The 24680-nt window shown below is 44.2% G+C and overlaps 1 protein-coding gene across 1 annotated transcript; it reads left to right on the forward strand.

The window, feature by feature from the left end:
* Positions 1-15826: 15826 nt before the first annotated feature.
* On the forward strand, positions 15827-16904 carry LOC144709068 (uncharacterized). Its single transcript, XM_078582472.1, has 3 exons — positions 15827-16264; positions 16414-16598; positions 16724-16904. Exons 1-3 carry the CDS (start codon positions 15827-15829, stop codon positions 16902-16904), a joined length of 804 nt encoding a protein of 267 aa, XP_078438598.1.
* Positions 16905-24680: the final 7776 nt, after the last annotated feature.

Genomic DNA, 24680 nt, shown 5'->3' on the forward strand with positions numbered 1-24680 from the left:
CTTCGATTGAACACTTACGAGTGTTTGGCTCAATTGTGCATGTGAAATGCACAATGACTACAAACGAAGCCTGTAGATCGCAGCTCCCTTGTGGTTTTCATAGGGTGTGAAGTAGGTTCCAAGGCCTACAGTTTCTATGATCCAGTGCATGGCACTCTCTATATCAGCTGGGATGATATCTTTGAAGAGGATGCATACTAAAATTTGAAAAATAAAGGTGAGAACATTTCTGACCTCACATTTTCTCCAAGTATTTCTACGAATTCTGTAAAGGATGAGCCAAGCTCCTCTTAAGCTGAACATGAATAAGGTTGTTCTCAGGCCAAACAACTCACCTCTGCTCATTAGCAAAGCACACCTAGAAAATTCAAGTAACTTGCTCAGCTCTATGATGAAACCAACCAAATTTCACGAAACTCAAAAGAATATATGGTGTTAGCTGAAGAACATGTGACTTATGTAGAAGCATATCATAAAGAAGAATGGAAGATGGCTATGGTGGAAGAGATGGAAGCTATAGATCAAAATCATACATGGAAACTGGTTTCACATCCATTCGGTTGCAGGCCAATTGGGCTTAAATGGCTCTTCAAGATCAAGAGGAATGCTCATGGAGTAGTAGTAAGACATAAGGCAAGATTAGTTGTGAAGGGTTACTCTAAAAAAAATGGCATTGACTATAATTAGGTATTCGCTCTAGTAGTTCATTTTGAATAAATTTGTGTCTTATTTGCAATTTCAGCTCAAAGTAGACAATTATTACATCATCTAGGTGTGAAATCAGCATTCTTAAATGGAGATGTGGAGGAGGAGCTCTATGTCGAGCAATTGTATGGTCATTGTGAGGGGAAAGGAAAACTATGTCCTGAAGTTGAAGAAGGCACTTTACGGGCTAAAGCAAGCCCCTCGTGCATGGTATTTTAAAGTGCACAATTGTTCTCTCTTGGGTTCAGAACAAGTAAGAATGAACAAGCTATCTATTTGAAGTCTTCAGACAGAATTCACTTGATCATCGGGCTGTATGTAGATGATCTTGTTGTCACAGGAGGAGAAGATAGTGACATCAGTGAGTTCAAAAGACAGATCAAGCATTACTTCGAGATGAGTGATCTCGGGCTCCATGTTCCTATTTGGGCATAAGAGTCTGTCAAGATGAAGGTTGAATCACCCTGTGTCAAAGCACTTATGCAGAGACTATCCTGAATTTTGCAAAAATGAACGACTGTAAATCACTGAACACTCCTCTCGAAGCAAGTGTCAAGTTTAACCAACAAAATGATTCATTAGTTGACTCAACCTATTTTTGAAGCCTCATTAGAAGTCTAAGGTACTTGACCCATACTCGCCTTGATTTGACTTTTTCTCTAGGATTTCTAAGCAGGTTTATAGAGCATCCTGCACCAGAAAATCTCACAGCACTCAAGTGAATTCGGAGGTACCTGAGAGTTACTATTAACTATGAATTAGTCTATGTGAAAGGTCGAACAAAGAATCAGCTAAAAGGCTCAAGCAATAGCTACTTTGCTGATGATGAGCAAGATCGGAAAAGCACATCTGGACAGGTATTTTTACATGGTGATTCAATTATCAGTTGGGCTCGTCAGAAACAAAACACAGTGGAATTATCTTCATGCGAGGCAGAATATATTGATGCTACTAGAGCTGCTTACCAAGGTGTGGGGATAAATAGGCTCATCAATGAACTAAGAGGCACTGAAGAAGGAATATGAAGTTGCTCTTGGACAACAAATCACCCTTTATTTTGAGGAAGAACCTGGTGCATCACAGTCGAACCAAAGACATTGACAGTCACTTTTACTTTGTCCGTTAATGAGTAGAAAAAAAATTTAATCTAATTTGACTATGTGAAGACGGACGACCAACGAGCAGACATGTTAAACAAATCACTAGGAAGACTGAGATTTGAAGAAATAAGAAAGCGCCTGGAAGTTTAGGATATTTGCACGAAGAAGCTGGGCCAAGGAGGACACTAATGGGGTTGTCCAGCCTTAGCGTAGAGCAGCAATAACAACCTTGCTGACAGATTCTTCTGTCTAGGATAGGCATGGGCGAGTTCATTTTTTTGTAATCTGTGGGGTTGATCATAACGGCATGCAGCTGTAACGTCTGATGCAACGACTCGAGTCGGGAGTGTGTTAGCATCTTGTACCCCTTCCATCTTTACTTGGATGCCCTATATAAAGGGCTGTGTTGGAACTTTGTTAAGCACATGAGTTGTGTTTTTATTATCCATTGTTTCCTTCTTCTCTTTACATCTGGTTAGTAGTATCAGTGAGTGAGCTTCCCAGCTGGTAGAGCCCACATGAACATCGGCCCAACGTCCTTAAAAATCTGCAATTAGTTTTGTCTTTGCTAAAAATACGGATATTTACAAAAAAGAATTATTGGCGTTTCCGGTAATAGTATCTATATCATCGTCGGGCGCTCGCCCCTCTCTTCTTCCCTAAATATGTGTTGTTCGCCCTCTCACTCTCGACCTCACTCACTCCCGTTCTCTTTCTACATCCATCTCTCTCCATCATTCAGGCTCTCTTTGTTTCACTATCGTACTCTCGTCCGCACACTCTCTTTTTCTCTCTATTTCTCTTTTTGTCCTTTGGCCTCTCTCTTACTATCCCTCATCTATCCCGCTATCTTACTCTCTCTCTCTCTTACCCTCTCGCCCTCTATCTCTCTCACTCTCTCCCGCTGTCTCCGTCAAGCTTGCCCTCTCTCTCTCTCCTTGTGCCTCTCCCTTGTCCTCACTCTCATCGTGTGTCTCTCTCGTTCTTTCTGGCCTGATCAAGGTCTCTCTTCCTCTTTCTCTTACCGTCTTTCTCTTCCTATCCAAGCCTCTCACTTGCTCTCTCTCTCTTCCTTTCATCTTTTAATCCTTTTGGCTCTCTCGTTGTCTCTCCCTCTCGCTCAGTGTCGTTCCTTTTCTCAAGGAAGCTCTTGTTCTTTTTCTCGGGCACTCTGATGCAGGGTGTTGTCTAGGACGTTGTCCAGTCGGCACTGAGTATGAGGATTCAGTGACGATAAGGGATAATGGTATCGAACATTGATGGTGTCATCGTTCGACAGATGAAACCCTAATGGGTTATGTAACTACGATGTGATGAGATGTGTCCTACGTGTCATACATGCATGCTCCGATGCGAAGGAAGCGCCGAGCTCCAAGCTTGGATGGGGTCACCGTGTGAAGGCAACGGTGGCCTCTCAAACCTCGTCGGGGTGACAAAGGTGTCTACGGTCGAACAGAATCAATCCGTAGGGCTCGCATGTATCAGACAGTCTCGTCCATACCGGTAAGAGGCTCAAAGTTATCGTAGTCTCTCAATTGTTACTCTCTTACCTACCTAGCATGACCACGGTGGAGTCAAGACAAATGCATAATGCAAATGGTAATTAAACGGCCAATGAGAGAGGACAACGTACCTCATTGGTGCATGGCTCGTCATGTAGTGTCATCGACGGTCGGCAGCGATCAAAATGGGTGTGGCAGAGAGTCGTTAGAGAGATCACGGCTGCTTGAAGAGCAAAGGGCGATGCTAGAGCTATTGGTAAAGGGCAGGGAGGCGAGGAGCTAAGAGGAAGAGAGTGACACACATTGTTAAGCGGCTCGAGCGTTGGCCAAGTCCGTTGAATCAACATTAAGTCAACTAGCCGGAGTCACACGGCGGACACGAGGTTAACGCTGGAAGATCTCGATTGGCGACTGGTGCGGGGTATGTGAGCCGCGCGATTGCACCAAGGTATACGATGACACTTGCACCGACTTGAGTGATGGCAAAGACTCAGGGGGCACGTCCAGGTTGGTGGGTAGTGCGACCAGTAGGCGGCGGCGAATTTCGCTCCGTCCAAGCGGGAGTACCCACAGAGTTTTGGCAGTGACCGCAGCGAAGGCACCCATGCGATCCCAATCTGGACTTCGACGGCCGTCCGAGAGCACACGGACAGAGGGATGGGCCAGCAGTACTAGAGGTGATGTTAGAGCATCCCCTTTATCGATCAGACGACAGTCACGATTTTAGTCAGGTCAACGTCAAGGAATGAGCAGCTCGATTGAAGGGTGGGGCATATTTGTGACGATTAGTCGGTTGCCCCCAATGCGGGGTCAAGCAACTCAGAGTCCCAATTCCACAGCTGCTGATTCTTGCCGCCAACAAAGATCCCGTCGTAGACACAGATGGCGTTGAATCGATCGCGGAGCATTCCCGTGGTAATCCCCGCTGTTTGGTAGTTCAATGTAGCGGTGGGACTCGCAGTTGGGCCTCTTGGAGCCACTAGAGGAGGTAGAAACTCTCTAGGTGGAGAAGCCCCTTCCTGCTGATCGCTCGCTCGCAGGATCCTAGGCAGAGTCGACTATTGACGATGGCACCCGATGATTTCCTGCCGAGGACGCTCAATTTGCATTTGGTGGAGGGCAATCGGGCTAATTGCCGCCATCCCCATTCACAACAATCTGTCGCTAGAATTCGAGTGGGGAATTGCGTTCTTCCCCTTCCCGTAGCCCTCTTTGTCATCTCTTTCCTCCAGTCCCCCTCCTCTTTCTTCTTCTCTATACGAGGGGTTAGACCAAGCAAAAAAAATAACACACTAATTCTTCTTCTTCTTGGTCTAAACGTTTAGGGCCCCCATTCTTCCCTTATAAAGGGGAAAGGCCAATGGGCCCCCAATTGGGTCAACAAGGGGGGAAGAAAGGGTCCATTGAGGGGGGAAGAAAGGGTCCCTTCTATAATGGCCCCTCTAATTACAAAATTAAAGGGGACATTAAAAATAAAAATAATAGAAAACAAGGAAAGAAGGGCACAAGGGAGGGGATCCAAAATGGCTAAGGATCTCTCCCCGTGACGATGACAAAGGACGTAGGGACGCATCACAGACACGACGAAAACAAAATGATGAGAGGAGAAAAACACAAAACATGAAAAAGAACGAAGAAAACAAAATGCGGTAATTCTTACAATTTCACCCGACCTAGGACGACTGTGTCGGGCGGCATGGATGACATCGTCGACGATCTTTGATGGCGTGCGCCATCACACTCTCTCATCCTCTATCTCTCCCTCGCTCTCTGTCTCACTCTTGTTCTCTCTCTAGCTCTCTCTTTTACTTCTGATCTCTCTCTCATGTACTCCGTATCTCTCTCTAATACTCTGGCTTACTCTCATTCTCTTTCTAGCTCTCTCTTGCTTTTGGTCTGTCTCTGTCCTTCGACGTATCTCTCTCCCTCTAACTGGTACACTGGCTCACTCTCTATGCCTTGTGTTGTGGCTCTTTGTCTCTCTCTCTCTCTCTATCCCCCTCTATCTACCTTGTACTCTAGCTGGCTCTCTCTCTCTGTCTTGTTCTCTAGCTCTCTCTCTCTCTCCGTCTCTCTCTCTCTCTCTCTTTATCTATCTATCTCCCTACGCTAATCTGTCTGCCTCTTTTGGTACGCTCTCCCTCTTTCTCTCATTCTCCCAATACAGTCCCTTTCTCCCAGTACCGTCTCTGTTTGGGTCGGTCTCTCTCTCTCTCCAGCTCCCCCTCGTCTGTTCCCTCTTCACGCCCTCTATCTGCTGGTCTCCCTCTATAGCTCCTTGCTCTCGTTCCCTCTGGTACTCTCTCTCTGTCTCAATCGTTCTCACTCTAGCTGTCTTTCTAGATCTCTCGATCTCTGCCCATCTGTTATGGTCACTCTAACTTGGTTCAGCTCTCTCTCTTCTACTACCGGTCCTTCTCGCCCCCTTTCTCCCCCCTCGCTCAATCTATCTCTATGCCTTGGCTTGTCGCTCTCTCTGGCCCTATGTCTTTTTTCTCTCTTCTGTTGGCTCTCTTTGTGTGTCTCTCATTCTCTGTGTTCCCTCTTTTTGTCCCGCTCATTCTCTCTCGCTCCCTCTCTTAATGTTTCTTCTCACTTGTACTGCCTTCCTCTCCTCTCTCGCACTCTCACATTCTCTCTCAGGTGCTCGCTCCCTCCCTCGTTCTTTGTTGAGGAGAGGGGTCAGATAACCAAGTCAGAAGCTGTACAGCTGTCGCCGCCATCTAAACCGAAGCACTGCACACCATAACGTGTTATAATTAAGCATCATGATTAACTTTACGACGGACTTCATTTGAATCCCATAAGAACATTTTATGGTAAAAAGAACATCCCTTCCTATAAATACTCATGTATATTATTCTCAAAACAATGCGAACATTATCCTATTTTCATTACTTCTATTTACTCTGTCTCTTTCACCACGTTTGTTGATTTCTCAACATGGTACCAGAGCACACTTCGTGAGGGTCTAAAGGATCCTTTTACAAAGGGATCATTTAACGACAACGGCGACGCACACAATCACTCAAAAAAGCCACACATGTCCCTCGTGTCATAATCAAGCTCACAGGAAACAACTATCCCATGTGGATGCATTGTGTGAGAGCCACTGTGGGAGCTCAAGGGCTAGGTAAACATCTTACCCATGAATAGCCTACTTCTGCTCCAATGTTCACAGATCGAGAGAATCCATGGTCGAATGGGGACAGAGCAGTAATGGCCCTTATGATGTCGTCGATGAGTGATGACATTTTCCCAAACGTAAAATGTAGTATGACTGCTTTAGAAGCATGGAGAACCCTGAACATTGAGCTCTCTTGAAGCTCAAAATCATGAGTTATGGGGCTAACTAATAAACTATACAATATCTAATGATGTGCACGAACTATTGATGAGTTTGTTCACGAGGTACATAGTATTACCAACGCACCTAGCTCTATTAATGAAATAGTCTTTGAACATGCTTTGAAGTTTATCTGCTTCGGGGATTTGGACTAAAATACCAACCATTTCGAATCACTGTAAACACCCATACAAGTACTCTCTCCTTTGATGCCATCGTGGCTATGTTACGACCAAAAGAAAAATTCGTGGCAGCGTAGCACAAGGTGAAGAGAAGCCTCTGCAAGAAGCCAATCAAGCTCATACAGATCAACAATCCACAAAAGGATGTGAAAACCACGCAAGCGGGAATCGCCCGCGTGGCTCAGATCAATCAGCAAGAACAGACCCCTGATGCCAAATTTACAGAAAGATTAAACATCGGTGATAAGCCTAAAAATGATGTGTAAATACGTCGTTGATTTGGTGTTTAGACATACAACAAAATTTATAAATACCCTTAATCACTATATAGTGTCAAGGGGTCGAATCACAGGGAGGCAGCAAGTAAGAATTTTTATCCAATTTTTAATGAATTAATTCAAAGATGAATTAAATTTGTAATTAATAAACCTCATTATACTTAATGATGTTTTTAATTAATAAAAATTAAGTAAAAACTTAATTTTGATTTTAAATATTTTCGGTCAAAAAGCTCAAGATAGGATAATTTTAATTATAAGATCAGATTAACTCAGATTATTAATTTCCCAAATATTATAAAATTTTAAGACAATATTTATGAATTAAAATTGGGAATTTAATAATGAAGAAAAAGGTTTTGAAATTGGGCTTCAAGATGGATGAATTTTTGGATGAAATATTATATTTAGGCTTTTTATATATTTAATTAAATTTCCAAACAATCAAATTTAAAATCTAGAGAGATTAAATAGACGAATTATTCTAGAGAGAGAAAGTGAAGAATTTGGGGAAAAGGTAAAGTCCGACCCTAAATTAGAAATCTAAAATGCACAATTGTTTGAAATCTATTTAAAACTAAAGATTAAAAATCAGATCTCAGATCAGACTCAAATTACAATGCTTATTTCATTCAAAACAACTTCTAGGGCAAGCACATTTCACCCATGCCAAGGCGTTTTATAATCTCTCAACAAGAAGTTCAAAATACAAATCAGAAACTTACAACATTGAATGTAGAACCAAGATTTGTTGACTTCCAAAACAACTCTTGTGTCCTTCCTGGCCAAATCCTTGGGGAGAGCTTCAAAAAGTGAGTATTGCCTTTTCCAGACCTCTATTTAAAGATCCAACCGTCTGGATTGTAGAGGGGGGAAAAGACAAACATGCCCGCAAAATTTCAGCCCAATCGGACGTCTAGATCTCAAGATATCGTTGTTTTATTGAGGACTAATCCAAGCCGTTGGATTAATTTATCTCTCCTCCAAGAAGCTAGGAAATGACATTTTCTGATTGGTTGCCGCATTTTCTAAAATCCAGAAAAACTAGGAAAGCCCTTACTTACCTTTAGCCAAGTATTTAAGGCCCTGTAAAAAATATTTGTTCAATTAAATGAGGTTAAATACTATGTAAAAACAATAAAAAAATTAGAAACAATAATAAAATCAAAGTGTAAGTCATTTATCGTCATTTATATATGATAACATGCAATTTTTTTCATCAAAACACATAAATATAATGTAAAATTCATCAATTAAACATGTCAATTTGCAAATTATCATAACCCCCCACTTAAATCATTGCTAGTTCCTTAGCAACGTACCATTATTACTTTAGATTACTTCTTCATCCATCAACCCTCCTTCATCTGCATGAAGTGTTAGAGATATAAATAACATGCTCAAAAGGAACTCCCCTCGACAATTTGGATTTCTCCTTGTCAAGAATATGGGTGCCATCTCTCTTGGTTCGAGTAGAGCTAATGAATTGAGATACAAAGGTGCACTTCTCTCTAGATATTACACTATGATCTAAAAGGTTCCTCACTGCACTCTTCAAGTGGTGGACCTCTCGCCTCTCATATCAAGGTCAATCTCTTCGGGGTAGTGGGTACTTTATGTTAAAATTATCCACTAAGTTTCCTCCTACGATATGATAAAAGCTAGACATTCTCCGTCTCCCAGTTAGCAAAGAATATAAAATGTTGTGATGGCATGGGTAAGAGAATAAGAACGAACGAAAGATAGAATGCTCAAAGGGGAAGAGAGGGATTTGGAATGAAAGGTTTCATCAAGGATATATCATTTCAGGTTGCCTTCTCCCAAGACTTAGATGAATGAGAAATAAATAGAAAGAAAGAAATCATGTGTGATGCCCTCACTAGATTCAATAAGTTGTACCAAGATTGATGTACTGAAAAAATTCCTACAACAAAACAATCCCCCTTCTTTTTTTGAATTCCTCATATTTTTCTTGAAGTTGAGGACCTTTGTTTTTTTTTGTTTTTTTTAAGGGGTAAAGAGCATACTAAAAAATTTTGAAAGAAAAAAAAAAGAGAATTATCATTGACTCTAATGAGGGCATTATGTAAAATCATTGAAGAGAAGAAGAGGTAATAAAAAATTTAAGAGCAAAATTAGACAGAAATGGTGATATAGATGGGATATAGGTAACCCCAAGGAAAGGGAGATAAAATGGCTTGAGAGACGTCTACCGCCCATGAAAGGCTGTTGGTTAGAGAAAGGTTCAAGGAAGTGGATAGGTATATGGTATATGGTATAACAAATGGAATGGGAAATGGAATGGTAAGGTGGATGGAGATCAAGAAAAAGAAAATTTTGTGCTTAGAGACTTGGAGAAATGCCTTTCTTCCACCCTAAAGTAAGATTGAATCAATGAAAGAATAAAAACGTTCAAGTAGGATCAGCTCAGTGAATGGTGGCATGGTGGGGGTCCCCAATTCACTCAACTCTCTACTTTTTTGATTCATAGTGCTTTAATCCTTCGATTTTCCTATCCCCTACACACTCACTAGATACCCTAGCCATTTGGAAATTGACTCCCATATTATCCAAAATCAAGGTTTGTTTCGTCTTTGCATGATCATGATCTGCTTATAAAGCCAAACTTTCCTACACATTTATTTCGAATTAATGGATGAAGAAGGTCTCCTAAAAGTGGGTTTTCAATTTTAACTGGAATTTATAGGACAAAGACCAAATAAAGGTTCACGATTCTAAGCACATGAAATGTTCTCCCCTCCACTAATTTATGCGGTGTCCTCAATGCATGGGAATGAACATTAATATAATTCAGAAGTTTAGAATTGCAAACTTGCTTAGGCGTGATCCTTAAGTTTCTTTGAAGAACTTACTAATGATGAGCCGCTTAGGCGTGATCCTTAAACCTGCTTAGGTGTTATCATGTGTGCGAATTGTGCTTCCTATTCTCTTTATTCCTGAAAAACAAAAAACCAAAGCAAAACAAAGTAGCAATCTAGGGAAATAGATTACTTCCCAATATTTATGAAAGTTAATTGAAATAAAAAAAATACAAATAAAGAAAGAAAGAAAAATGGCAGGCTAGACAAATGTTAATATTTAAAGTCATACAAATGGCTCTATAATGAACTTTGGAATCCATAATTCATTTTGCGATATTGTTTCAAATGGTTCTAAGAGGCATGTGCACAAAATATGGATTTGGGAATCTACACTCTTCACTCCTTATTTTGAGTTGAAATACCTTTTGTGCTCGACGACATATATCACGTAGGAATCCATCTTTTGTGCTCATACATCCCATGATTCGCTAAATACTCTCTTCTATGATCCTCATACCTCATTCTCATCTCAAAATCTGTAATCTTCCTTCCATTTATACATCTATTTTCTTTCTTTAGCAAGGCAGCAAACTTTTTAATCAATGATTCATTCTCCATTTTTAACTTTTCAAACCTTTCATGCACCCCACTCTTTTGATCCTTTAACTTCTTCATATCATTTCTCAAGTGGAGATTAACTATTTTTAAAGCAAAAAGTCCCACTTGAGTTGAGATGCATGATGGTTTACAGAAAATTTGAGAAGGTGGACTAATGGATGGTAATGATGAATCAACTGTTTTAGGAAAAGAACTAGGTTGAGAAGATAAATCATCTCCCACAGTTTCTTCCTTAGGAATTTTAATGTAATCCTCAAAGTGTACACTTTTGCTATCAGAAATATCTAAACTAACAGACACAATATTATCTTCTTTTCTAAGGATTACCTCTCCTTCCTCAATACAATCATAGCTCTAGCTGTTTTCAAGGATCACAAAATCAGATCTGAATCGAAACCCCTCTATATCAATGCAGATATTGGAGATTTTTTTTTTAGAAGCTATATGGACTCCATCATCAAAACAAACAACATCAGAAGAGGGAATTACCTTTCCTATAGGGTGTCTCGCAAACATAGAAGAAGGTATGATATTCAGATTGGAACCAAGATCTATAACAACACTTTTGAATTTTGTTCCTCCGATTTCACATGTAATTTTGTACTCTCTTTGTTCCAACGACTTCTTATATAAGTTCCTTCTATAGAAGGTTTTCCTACATGTTTTTCTAATGTGATTTGAGCGTTGTGAAGTTTTTGCTCCTGTACTTCATCTCCAAATTTGACTAATCCTCCACTATTTTCTTTGCTTATCATGTCTCCTATAGGTCCTTGGCATCTATCATTCTCTTTTTTTGTAATTCTATCATTAAACTCCATCATATGACTCTTCACTTGAGACATCATGGATATCATAATTTTGACAACCGAAACTATTTGAGAATGATCAGGGATTGGAGCGCTAATAGGTGAGCCATTGGTTGCTGGAGAACTTGACCTAGTAGGGATACTAGTAGTGGTGTTATTAATTTGGGAGCTACTACTTACATCTATAATATTACTAGAAGAACTTATACCGGGACTTATGGCTTTAGGAGATGGTGGCTTCTGATATCTATAATAGTTTAGAGAATTCTCAAACTCAAAATTAGGGTTTTCAAAAGATTCGCTTTTCCTTTCTTCAAAACCCTTCAAGTTTTCCATAGGATCATCTCTATGATTCCTATAAGAATTTTCCTTAAGTGCATAAAATTCTCTAGAATAGTTTAGAGAATTCTCAAACTCAAAATTAGGAATTTCAGAAGGTTCACTTTTCCTTTCATCAAAACACTTCAAGTTTTCCATAGGATCATCTCTATGATTCCTATAAGAATTTTCCTTAAGTGCATTAAATTCTCTAGAATAGTTTAGAGAATTCTCAACTCAAAATTAGGGTTTTCAGAAGATTCACTTTTCCTTTCTTCAAAACACTTCAAGTTTTCCATAGGATCATCTCTATGATTCCTATAAGAATTTTCCTTAAGTGTCTAAACTTGGTCATTGATAAAATTATCTAAGTTTCCTACGAGCAGTATTTTCATGCGAATCTAAAGGATATGTAGGAAATTCCATCATTTCCGTAATCATTTTACAATGTGTACCTTGTCCAGTGATTGTATTGCTTGGCCGACTTCTATTATGTTCTGTTTTCTCCTTTTAGAGGATCTTCCCTTTCTGTAATATCAGAGGGTGAGAATGTAAAATAAAAGTAAAAAATTACCTTAATGGATGCGTAGAAATCCCAATTATGATGACCACCTTCTTTGTAACACAAACACTCGAGAAAAAGATTAGTACACGTTAGTTCAATAAAAAAAAATAAACGAATCTCCGATAGCTTGTTTTAAAATTTCAATCTCTGATAGTTTGTTTTTTAAAAAATTCAGTATCTGATAGTTTGTTTTGAGGACAAGTCAGATTATCTAAACAAGAAAATCACAACAAAAGAAAGATAATTGATAAATTTGGGATTTCCACTATGTGTTATGTTAACTCTAAAATATATGCCAATTTGAATTCAATTCAAGAATGTATCAAAAAAATGGTTGATCACTCCAGAACATAATATTTCTGGTGGGGGTTGACGGTCCAAGAGTCAACAACGTTGGCAACTGGGCATCTTTAAAGGTTCCCCGGGCATCGCATTCTCGCACAGTACGATCGCTCCTTTTACCCGATAGAGGGATCGCGAAGGGACATCGGCCTGACGTCCCTAAAAATCTGCGATTAGTTTCATCTTTGTTAAAAATACGGAGATTTACAAAAAAGAATTCTTGGCATCGCCAGTGCTAGTGTCTCTCTCATCGTCGTGCGCTCTCCCTTCTCTCCTTGCCTCAATCTGCATCATTCGTCCCCTCACTCGCTCCCGTGCTCTTTCTTTTTCCCTCCATCTCACTCTGTCCCGTTCTCTTTCTCGCTCCGTTTCTCTCTGTCATTCAGGCTCTCTCTGTATTACAATCGTACTCTGGTTCGTGCACTCTCTTCTTCTCTCTCTCTTTCTTTTCTTGTCCTTCGGCCTCTCTCTCCCTCAATCTCTCTTACTCTCTCACTCTCTCGCTCTCCCCTCTCCTGCTATCTCACTCTCTCTCTCTGACTCTCACTCTCTCTCTCTCAGTCTCTCTCTCTCCACTCTCCTGCTGACTCCCTCAAGCTGGCCCTCTCTCTCTCCTTCCTCCTCTCTCTTGTCCTCTCGCTCGTCCTATGTCTATCTCGTTCTTTCTTGCTCGCTCGCTGTCTCTCTTCGTCTCTCTTTTGCCATCGTTCTCTTCCTATCCAGGCCTCCTGCGTGCTCTCTCTCTCTTCCTCTTGTCATTCAGTGCCTTTCTCTCTCCCTTTGTCTCCCGCTCTGGCTCGCTGCCGTTCCTTCTCTCTGGGCCGCTCTCTTTCTTTCTCTCCGGCACTCTCGCATCCTCTTTCTTTTGGGCGCAAACACTCGCGGAAGCGTACTTGGACGTGAACAACTGCAGAAGATGTCGAGGAAGATCCCAAGACGATACGAGGAGAAACACCGAGGCATAGTTGTTAGCCTCGTCATGTCATCGCGTCGTCACCGTTGAGAGAGCACCAACTCCAAGATTGAGAGCGAGAGGAAGAGTAAGAGATTTCTAGTTCAAAAGAACTTTCAAGAAACTCTACTCAACTCAAAGGGAGAAAAGAAGAATACATCAAGGGATGTTAGGGTGATGAAAACAAGGGAAATGGGGGGCCTTTTATAGGCACAAGCCAAGGCTTAAACACCCCCTAAAAGCTAGGCACGATCCTAGAAAGTAGGTACAATCCTATTTTCAAGGATAAGCTTGGCCATCCTACTTTCAAGGATGTACCAGGTCATCCTATTTTCTGGCATGTACTAAGTCAACCCCCACGATCCTGAAACCTAGGGCTGGGGGGTTTGACATTTCCAACATTCTCACTCTCTCTCACCCTCTCCGCCTCGCTCTCGTTTTCTCTCTAGCTCTCTGTTTTGCTTGCGGTGTCTCTCTCTGGTACTCCGCATCTCTTTCTCCCTCTGGTACTCTGGCTCGCTGTCGTCCTCTCTCTGGCTCTCTCTATTGCTCTCGGTCTCTTTCTCTCTAGTACTTCAAATCTCTCTCTCCGCCGTGTGCTCTGGCTCATTCTCTCTCTCTCTGCCTATCTCGTTATCTAGTACTATGGCTCGATCTCGTTCTCTCTATGGCTCTCTCTCTTGCTCTCGGTCTCTTTCTCTCTGGTACTTCGTATCTCTCTCTCTGCCGTGTGCTCTGGTTCTTTGTGTCTCTCTCTCTCTGTTTACCTCGTTCTCTGGCTCTCTCTCTCTCTCACTCTCTCTCTCTCTCGCTGCGCTAATCTGTCTGTCTCTTTTGGTGGGCTCTCCCTCTTTGTCTCATTCTCCCGGGTACCCTATCTGTTTGTCTCAATCTCTCTCTCTCTCTGGCTTCCCCTCGTGTGTTCCCCTTTGCTCACTCCATCTATCTGCTAATTTCCCTCTATCGCTCCTCCTCGCTATAGTTCCCCCTCTGGTACTCTCTCTCCCTGTCGATCGTTCTCACTCTAGTTGTCTTTCTAGATCTCTGTATCTCTGCCTCTCTCTCATGGTCACTCTAAGTTGGTTCGGCTCTCTCTCCTACTCTCAGTCCTTCTCGCCCCGTTTCTCGCCCCTTTCTCAATCTGGCTCTATGTCTCGGCCTGTCGCTCCCTATTGCCCTATGTCTCTTTTTTTCTCTTCTGTTGGCTCTCTCCATGTGTCTCTCATTCTCTGCGTTCTCTCTCCCTCTCTCACTCGTTCTCTCTCACTCCCTCTCTTTTTGTTTGTTCTTACCCGCGCTGGATTCCTCTCCTCTCTCGCCCCCTCACATTCTATCTTTGGTGCGCGCTCCCTCCCTCGCTCTCGCATTCTCAGTGGCTCTTTCTCTCATGCGCTATTTCTCTCCCGTTCTCTAGCGCTCGCTCCGGCTCTCTCTCTCTCGCTCCCTCCCTCCCTCTCCCTTTCTCGCTCTCATTCTTCCGGGCTGTCTCTAGCTCTCTTTCTCTCTCTCCTGTCAACGTGAGCCTTGCACGTGGGTTCGGGGCCACGTAATTGCATCGTGGGCACGGTGTGCGGTGATGCGGGAGTTTCTCCACGCCACGCAACACTGGCTGATCAGGGTGATCGGTAGTTATTTTTCCTTCCCCTGCTGTTTCCCTATTTAAGAAGATGTAATAGGTTCTTTTTAATAGAGCTTTTTATGAGTTTACAATGGAGGTGCTCCTTCTTCTGTCACTGGTGTTCGCTGGTGATCTCGCTGGCGACGTCTAACCGCCTCATTTCTCTGGTGACTTTCTGACAAGTGGTATCAGAGCCCAGGTTGCGGGCAGGGAGTCGATCGCGGTAGGGTACAACTGTTGGAATCCTGATCGCGCAATCAACACGCACTGATGGCAGGAAGCAAGGACGGCATCGTCCAGAGGGTGATTCATGAGGTGAGCGCCGGGACCGGGTTCCCGATGCTCACCAAGACCAACTACTCCGACTGGGCGCTACTCATGAAGGTAAAGCTAAAGGCCCGGCTGCTCTGGAGCGCCATTGAGGAAGGGGGCGCTGAACCCCATGAAGAAATGCAGGTGCTCGACGCGCTCTGTAGTGCCGTGCCGTCGGAGATGTGGCCGGTGATTACAGACAAGGATACGGCCAGGGAAGCGTGGGAAGCTATCACCACCATGTGGATCGGCGATGACCGCATAAGGAAGATGTCGGCTCAGAACTTACGACGGTAGTTCGACTCGGCGACGTTCAAGGAGGGAGAGTCTGTTGAGGACTACGCGGTGCGTCTCAACAGCATGGCGTCGACTCTCACCACTCTCAATGACAAAATCGAAGAGACGCAGGTGGTGGAGAAAATAATTCGCAGTGTCCCCCAACGTTTCAGGCAGATCGTGGTCGCAATCACGACGTTGCTCGACGTATCAAAGCTCACTATCGCTGATCTGACGAGTCGGCTCAAGGCGGCAGAGGATGCCTTCGAGGAGACACCGTTGGCTATGCACCACGAGGGCAAGCTGTACTTGACTGAGGAGGAGTGGGATGCGCAGCGAAAGAAGCACGATGTTGAGAACAAACATGGTGGCAGAGCAGCAGCAATGCAGCACGCTGTGGCAAACGTGGGCATGGACCCGACCATGGCAGCGAAAAGGGGTCGTCGGGAGGGGGCTCGTCAGGCAACTCAGGGCGGTCCAATGATGAGGGCAGAAAATGCGGGAAGTTGGGCCATTGGGCTCGTGAGTGCCGCTCAAAGTCCAAGAAGGAGCAGGCCCACGTCATCCAAGAAGAGGAGGGGGCTTCGCTGTTTTTTGTGGAGTCAACACCGGTCATATCGACGTCGCCGGCACCAACCTCCACTCCACGAAGCTCTTTTGCGAGTCTGAAGGCAGAAGAAAAGAGGCCAGACGGCCCGACCAAGATCCAGTTGTGGGAAGAGGTGTTCGCCCACCTTGGAGACGAGGAACAGCGTGATGAAGAAATGTGGGTCTTGGACACGGGTGCCACGAACCACATGTCAGGTTCCCGTATGGCCTTCGCCGAGCTGGATGCGGCGGTGCTCGGGTCGATACGGTTTGGCGACGACTCAGTGGCACAGATAGAAGGTCGAGGGACTGTCATGTTCTAGTGCAAGAATGGCGAGCACCTGTCTTTCGGGGGGTGTATTTCATTCCCCGATTGACGACGAACATCATCAGCGTCAGCCAACTCGATGAGGTCGGGTACCAAGTCGACATCAAAAAGGGGGCAATGAAGATCCATGAACCAGGCGGACGGCTCCTAGCAAAGGTGATGCGAAGAGAGAACCGGTTGTACATCCTCCACATCAAGCTGATTCGGGCGGTGTGCTTGGAGGCGAAGTTCGACGAGGAAGCCTAGAGATGGCACGCGCGTTTTGGCCATATCAACATGGCCGCACTGAGAAAGATGTCATGGAGGAGCTGGTGCGTGGATTCCCAGAAGTTGGTCGGTTGGACCAGCTGTGTGAGGCGTGTCTCGCCGGCAAACAAAAGCGGACGTCGTTTCCTGAGCAGGGTGAGTACCGGACGCGATGCATTCTGAAGTGGTACATGACGACCTGTGTGGTCCACTTGCCCCAGAAATGCCAAACGGCAGCAAGTATTTCTTACTACTCGTGGATGATCGAAGCCGGTACATGTGGGTGGCCATGCTACCTTTGAAGGACCGTGCTGCAAGAGCCATCAAGGAGATCATGGCTCGGGCGGAAGGCGAGTATGGACTGAAGATGGGAGCACTCTGGACTGATCGGGGCGGCGAATTCACCTCACACAAGTTCGCAGAGTACTGCACCGAAGAAAGTATTCATCGTCAACACATAGCGCCATACAGCCCGCAGCAGAATGGCATCGTCGAGCGCAGAAATGGTACGGTGGTAGCAGCCACAAGGAGCATGCTCAAGGCGAAGAGGCTGCCGGGCTGGCTGTGGGGTGAGGCAGTGGCAACTGCTGTATACATCCTGAACTGGTGCCCGATGAAGAGCGTGGATGGTATGACACCGTTCGAGGCGTGGCATGGGAAGAAGCCAGCGGTGCACCATCTGAGGGTGTTCGGTTGCATCGCCTACGTCCGGAACACGACGCCACATCTCAAGAAGCTCGAGGACCATGGCCGCAAGATGATCTTCATCGGCTACGAGCGTGGATCAAAAGCCTATCGTGTTTATGATCCCACCACGAAGCACGTCCATGCAACACGGAACGTGGTCTTTGACAAAAAAGCCCAGTGGAACTGGTGTAGTGGCACAGAACAAGGCGATGAGGGTAGCAACGGTTTCATGGTGGAGTATACCATCGAGAATCACATGCCTACGGAGGATGATGCGCCAGCACCTGAGCAAATGTCTCCACCGTCTGGGCACTCTAGAGGGGGAGCAGCACCGATCGAAGATGGAGGAGAGGAGGTGGAGTTCGCCACTCCACCTAGTGTCCGCATCGACAACCTGGATGCTGATCACGGTGATGATGCACCACTCCGTTTTTGCAACATCAACGACATCTTCGGGCTGGCCTCGCCGCGTGGGCTCGCATCACGGGCGTTAATTGCAGAGGAGCTGCACCGTGTAAGTTCTGATGAACCGGTTTCCTTTGCTAAAGCAGAGCGCCACCCAAGCTGGAAGAAGGGTATGGAGGAGATGGTGTCAATCGAGGAGAACCGCACCTAGTCCTTGGTCAACGTCCAGCATGGTCGCCGAGCGATTGGGTTGAAGTGGGTGTACAAGGTGAAGCGGGATGAAAGCGGAGCTGTGGTGAAGTACAAAGCGTGCCTGGTGGTGAAGGGCTACGCGCAGCGCTAGGGGATCGACTACGACGAGGTGTTCACACCTGTGGCACGGCTGGACATGGTGTGCCTTCTCATTGCTCTCGCGGCACACGAGGGGTGAGAGGTGCATCACATGGACGTGAAGTCGGCATTCTTGAAGGGAGACCTCTAGGAGGAGGTGTATGTGGAGCACCCCGCCGGTTTTATCATCGCCGGCAACGAACACAAGGTGTTCAAGCTGAAGAAAGCGCTCTACGGCTTGCATCAAGCGCCAAGGGCCTAGAAGGCGAAGTTGGACAACACGCTAACATCGTTCAAATTCAGGAGGAATCCCTTGGAGCACGCCATCTACACCAAGCGAAAAGGGAATGCGCAGTTGGTGGTGGGGGTGTATGTCGACGACCTAGTCATCACCGGCACCAATTGCGACGACATCCGGCAGTTCAAGAAGGAGATGGCTGACGCATTCCGGATGAGCGACCTCGGCCTGCTTCGCTACTACCTCGGCATTGAAGTGAAGTAGAGCGCGGGGGGCATCTCGATCAGCCAAAGAGCCTACGCCGCCAAGATTCTGGAGAGGAGAGGCATGACAGGGTGTAATCCTTGTCAAATACCAATGGCTACACGTCTGAAGCTGAGTAAGAGAAGCGAGGAACCACTGGTTGATGCAACAACATACAGAAGCATCGTGGGGAGTCTCAGGTATCTAGTCAATACTCGTCCAAATCTTGCTTTCGCTGTTGGATATGTTAGTTGTTTTCTAGAGGAGCCACGAAAGGATCACGTGGCAGCTGTGAAGCAAATTCTCCGCTATGCAGTTGGAACCAAGAGCTGGGGTCTTAGGTTCGAAAGAAAGAAGGAGGAGGAGGTCCAGCTGACAGGGTTCAGCGATAGTGACTTCGCTGGTGATGTTGATGCTTGAAAGAGCACAACTGGAGTCATTTTATTCTTGGCCAGCAGCCCAATTACTTGGGAATTGATGAAGTAGAAAGTGGTGGCTCAGTCTAGTTGTGAGGAAGAGTACATTGCGGCTGCCAATGCCGTCTGCCAAGGTTTCTCGCTCACCCGGATGCTAGCAGAAATGCAGGGCTCAACCCCAAGCGTACCGACGTTGAGGGTGGACAACATGTCTGCCATTGCACTGATCAAGAATTCGGTTCTCCATGGACGCAGCAAACCCATTGAAGTAAAGTATCATCTTGTCCGGGAATCGGCAGAGAAGGGACATGTCAGGGTGGAGTTCATCAGGAGTGAAGAACAGTTAAGTGATATTTTGACGAAGCCACTCGGAAAAGGCAAGTTCCATGAGTTTTGCGCCAAGATTGGCCCCGTTAATGTCCAGGGTGAGCACAACAAAGTTCAGGATGAGATTGTCAACGTGAGCCTTTCACATGGGTTCATGGCCACGTAACTGCATCGTGGGCACAATGTGCGGTGATGCGGTAGTTTCTCCACGCAGTGCAACACTGGCCGATCAGGGTGATCGGTAGTTATTTTTCCTTCCCCTGCTGTTTCCCTATTTAAGAAGATGTAATAGGTTCTTTTTAATAGAGCTTTTTCAGAGTTTACAACAGAGGTGCTCCTTCTTCTGTCACTGGTGTTTGGTGGTGATCTCGTCGGCGACGTCTAATCGCGTTGTTTCTTCGGCGAGTTTCTGACATCTCCCTCTGGCCTGCTCTCTTTCTTGTCATCGCTCTGTCTATGGCTCTCTCGCCCTCTCGTTCGCTCTTGCCCTTTGGCTCTTTCTCGTTCTCTCTGGCTTGCACTGTCTATCTCCCGCAATCTTTCTCCTCTGACGCTTTATCGTTCGGTCATGGCGTGACTGCCTCTTATAATCGCGGGTGGTAGTCGTCTAGTTGATCGTTAATTATATCAGTCGGATCCCTTTGGTACAAGTCGAACGAATGGACTCGTCTAGGTTCCGGTTATCCGATTTGGACGTTGCGGCGACGTGATAGCTTACCCCAAAAAAGTACCTTGTTTGTATTTCCCAGTGATGTAACTACCATACCGTGGAAAATTTGGAACAAGATGAGGATATGGTAACCACGGGAATCTCGAACACTATCCCACACTATCATTCCCCTTCACACTCCTCGAAATTTTGTGCACCGTAATGTCCACTTATCAGGAGAAACATACATGGCAGCACAAATGAATTCTTTGGCAAGCCATATCGACTGGCATTGGAAGAAAAGTTATGATTACGGATAAAAATCAACCCACGTTTAAAATACATTTGCAAATAATTTCTGCGCATGCCCCATCCCACTAGCCTGCAATGTTTATGTCCCACTGGAGGACACGCATGTATTGGGTTAAAGGGAAAAATGTTCGGAGCACCGGTAGGTTCCATTTCGTTGTGTTACGCCAGCGGTGCCTTAATTCCACGAGGTGCAGGTGAAACAACTCCCCACATGCCGTTTTTTTATTGGGGATGTTATTGTTTTTCCTTTTGCAGGCTGGATTCAGATGGCCGCGAGATACTGTAGTAATCCACGTCCATGCAACCATCACAATCGCTCGCAATACTTTAGAATTGACATCCGATTGACATGATTCTGTTGTCATCGCCACTGACCGTGGTGCATCAGTAAACCAATCAATCCCTAACAGTTGAAGCCAGACGAGAAGTTGAGGCCTAAATCTCAGCTGTATGAGATACGACATACTCTGACGTAAGGCACTATATAAACACGCACCTGTTTTAGGTTGACCTGATAGCAGGACACCAGGAATGTGTCTTGATATTTCAATTTTGAGGTAGGCGAGATATTTTTTTTCATTGATTCATACTAATGAGGCAAGGTTACGTTGATTTCAAGGTCAAAAACTGTACATTATCCTTACAATGCGTAAGTGATATATACATATACATATGTACTCATGTTATATTTGATCATAAGAATGCTGATAAGCCAAAAATAGGGGTATATTTTACTGAATGTTAATCCCTTGTCGTTGTCAATTTCAGCTTATACAATAAAATTTATAAAAAACCTACTTAAGATGTGTAGTGATAAGCAAAGGGTATCGTCCAAGGGAAGCTAGTAAGTTAATTCAATTGATGATCTTATTGAATCATTTGACACTAATTAAAGTTGATTTGATGTTCATTGAGATCAAATCACCCTAATTAAATAATAAATAGAAAGGGAGGTAGGAGAGATGAGAGGAACATAAGAATATGGGGCTTTGAATTGGCTTCTTTGATCCAAAGAAAAGGGTCAAAGGGGTCAATTAGAGAGGTTGAGAGGATAAAATTTTGATTTTTTTTGGTTGGTTCTGTAGGCTTGATAATTCAAAAATAACTACTCTGTTGGACAATGAAAAGGGAAATTTAATCTCCTAGAAGTTGAAGTTTTTTTTTTAGTTTTGTTTTAATGTGTACTTGGAATAGCTAGGTAAATCTCTCAATTGCTCGTCTCAATCCTAGTATGATGGGGGACCAACGCGCTGACACCAGGACGGGACGGATCCAGCCTCACCGAGCAGCTCGAGGCGATGTTTGCGACCCTGAATTAAAGTACTCGGCGTAGTAAGTTTTCTACATCATTGTGTTTAGTGTATTTCTTTCCTTTTGATGAACTAGCGGATTGGGCTATTGTTGTTGGGCCTCGTCCGTCTATTTGCATTTTCAGTTGTACTTTTGTTGAGGGGGGAACCTCATCTTGCGACGGTTTCTTCCCCTAGGTTCCTCCACTCGGCATTCATCCTCCCTATATAAGGGGATGTCATGACCAAGTGAGGTAGGATTTTTGAAATTAAAAAGTTGAATGTTTCTTCATTTTGTCTTAGAGAGATTAGATAACAGTTATTTTTCGAGAGAGTGGAGATCGTGCGACGTCGTCGAAGCTTGCCACACATCAAGATCACTTCGTGGATCGTCTTCTGACGACAGGCCTCGTCCTGTCTCAGTTTCTTGTTTTTCTTGGAAGATCCTCGAATCAAGAAGCCTGACTTCTTGACAGTTTGTTCCTAAAAAAAAGCGCCCAAGATTTACCCTCTAGGAGAATATTGAGGAGTCTTGAACATCACGAACGCTGGTGCCTGTGACCGCCATCCCAAGCTTGTCGTACGCCGTGCCTTGTCATTCTCGGCGTTCTGCATTCTCGGCGCTCCATCCTCGTGACCCACGCCGTACGCCCCTCTTGCCGCTACGCCCATCACGCGCCGTGTGCCCTGCGCGCTGCGCCTGGCGCGCTGCACCCTGCTTGGCCCGAGACCCTTCCAAGCACTTGCCAGGCGGCTGTTGTGCGCCGCGCCCAGCACACGCCGCGCGCCTACCGCGTGCCACACGCCCACCACACGCCCACCGCGCCCCTTGGCACTCATGCTAGCTGCCCCTAGCGCCAGTCCGCGTGCCATGCGCCTCGCTCAACCTCGCGTTGCCTACGCCCACGCCCTCTTGCTGCACACCGGAACCTTAAGTTGATTCTCTAGAAAGCCGTCACCAGGTTCTGTCTCGTCTCTCCCTTCGTCATTCAGTATCATTACCTTCTTGCAATGCCATCCTCCCCTATTTGTTCCTCTGCCGGCTTACTTGATAAGTAATTGGATAGGATAGCCACCCATGTCGAGAGGTAGGAATTATCATTGTGATAGAAGATTAAGTCTCTTGACATCGAAGTGTGAACAAAGTTGACCCGTCAAACGCTCCATACATCGTAGGTAGTTTAGTGGTCCCGAGGGTCATTGGGAGTCTGTCTTGATTCTTTCATCCTTTCGTGAAATTGCTGGATCGATCGCTTGGTCTGAGGGAATATTTGATTGCTTGTTAAGGTGTTTTTTTTGGAATCCATTAAATTCTCATACTTGCTCTGTTTGGGTTAACGCCCGTAAATGTGTTTTAAAACGAGCCGACGATCCCGGCCTACTTGTGTTACATCATAGTAAGGGCATGTACATGCCGCTCAAGCCAATCTATTTAGAAGATCCAACCAGAATCAAGAAGAACAATCAAGAAATTAAACTACCATCATCCAAAATACACCAACAATTCAAATACAAAGAGGGAAAATGTACCAAACGGTTGATCCAAGCTGGAGCTCCCCTCTGTCTCGCAATTGTGATAGAGAACCATCAAGAATGACCCCTTCCTCTCAAAATTCAGATTTTATACTTAGGATAAATGGTAAAAAGTACCATTTTGCCCCTAATTAGTAATTAATTTTTATCCATCAATGTAGGTTTGATCTGAAATGATCCAAAAACGGATAGAAAGAGGGGATCAAGGCGAGCAAATCCATAAAAAACATCATCTCAATCGGACTTCAGGATCAAAATCTATTAATAAATGAATTTTAAACAAATTTTAGCCATTGGATTTAAATTCATTTATTTATTCATTTCTTTTTTAACACGCTATGATGTGTCATCCTCTCATTGGCGGGCACATTTTGAATTTCCTTTGTTGGGTTTGATCTCTAAGCGCCACGTACCCCCTAGCAAAAAAAAAAAACAAAGAGAGATGGTGAGAAAAATAAGCGCAGTACGATTTGCAATGCACCTAAGGTGCGTTCTTTTAACAGTGATAACCACTCGCAGATCGCCACGTCACCTCTTGTGCATGCGCTTTGCATGTGCAGCAAGGGAGGAGAGGTTACCTCCCGGAGAGAGACTGGCCTGAAATATATTAATAAAGTCCTGCATAGAATGGATGTGTGCAAACGGATGCTACTCAAAAACTATTTGTGTATATATCCTTTTCACTTTCTCTCTCCTCCTTCTCACAAAAGCTATTGAAAAATTGCTGATCAATTGCAATAAAACCCTGTAACTATTCTAATTGCATATAACCACGACCGAGAGCTGTTTAACAACATAGTTGCAACGAAACTTTAAGAAAGACCCCTTTTACTTTAGAAATTGCTTAAAAACTCATATTATCCATATAAATATATCCTTTTCCTAGTTAAAATTTATTCCTTCCTCGAATCAATTCCCAAAAATTCTAATAACATTCCAGAAAATTCTAGGAAAATCAGAAATTCGTCACTGCATTGGTTAACATAAAAAATAAATTTTAAACCTGCCATTTTTATTTCAAAAAGATTATTTCAAACTCAAATGAATCCCTTAAAATTCATAATATTAACAGAAAATTAGGGAAAAATCAGAAATCGCTTGAAAACATTATTTTCATGTAAATATATAATAACAACCCTTTTTAATCTCATTAAATGCATAAAATTGTGCTAAATTGCTTGAAATCAAGACCGAAATTGAGGTGTTATCAGATGCCTAGTAAATATAGGTACATATATGTACACATGTATGTGTTTCCCACAACTTGAGAATTCAGTATGACCTTAGCAGGTGAATTATTTACAACGTGACATGGCACTTTCTCGTGCTTACTGACTGAGGTCAACA

The sequence above is a fragment of the Wolffia australiana genome, chromosome 11 (genome assembly GCF_029677425.1).
Source record: "Wolffia australiana isolate 7733 chromosome 11, ASM2967742v1".
Classification (NCBI taxonomy): Eukaryota; Viridiplantae; Streptophyta; class Magnoliopsida; order Alismatales; family Araceae; genus Wolffia; species Wolffia australiana.

Excerpts from the sequence above, each read along its gene's own strand:
- LOC144709068 (XM_078582472.1), top strand. The coding sequence starts at position 15,827 with ATGGCGTCGACTCTCACCACTCTCAATGACAAAATCGAAGAGACGCAG. Across the intron at positions 16,265-16,413 it reads GAAGTTGGGCCATTGGGCTC|GCAGAAGAAAAGAGGCCAGA; the intron begins GTGAGTGCCGCT and ends GCGAGTCTGAAG. Across the intron at positions 16,599-16,723 it reads GCGGTGCTCGGGTCGATACG|CGTCAGCCAACTCGATGAGG; the intron begins GTTTGGCGACGA and ends GAACATCATCAG.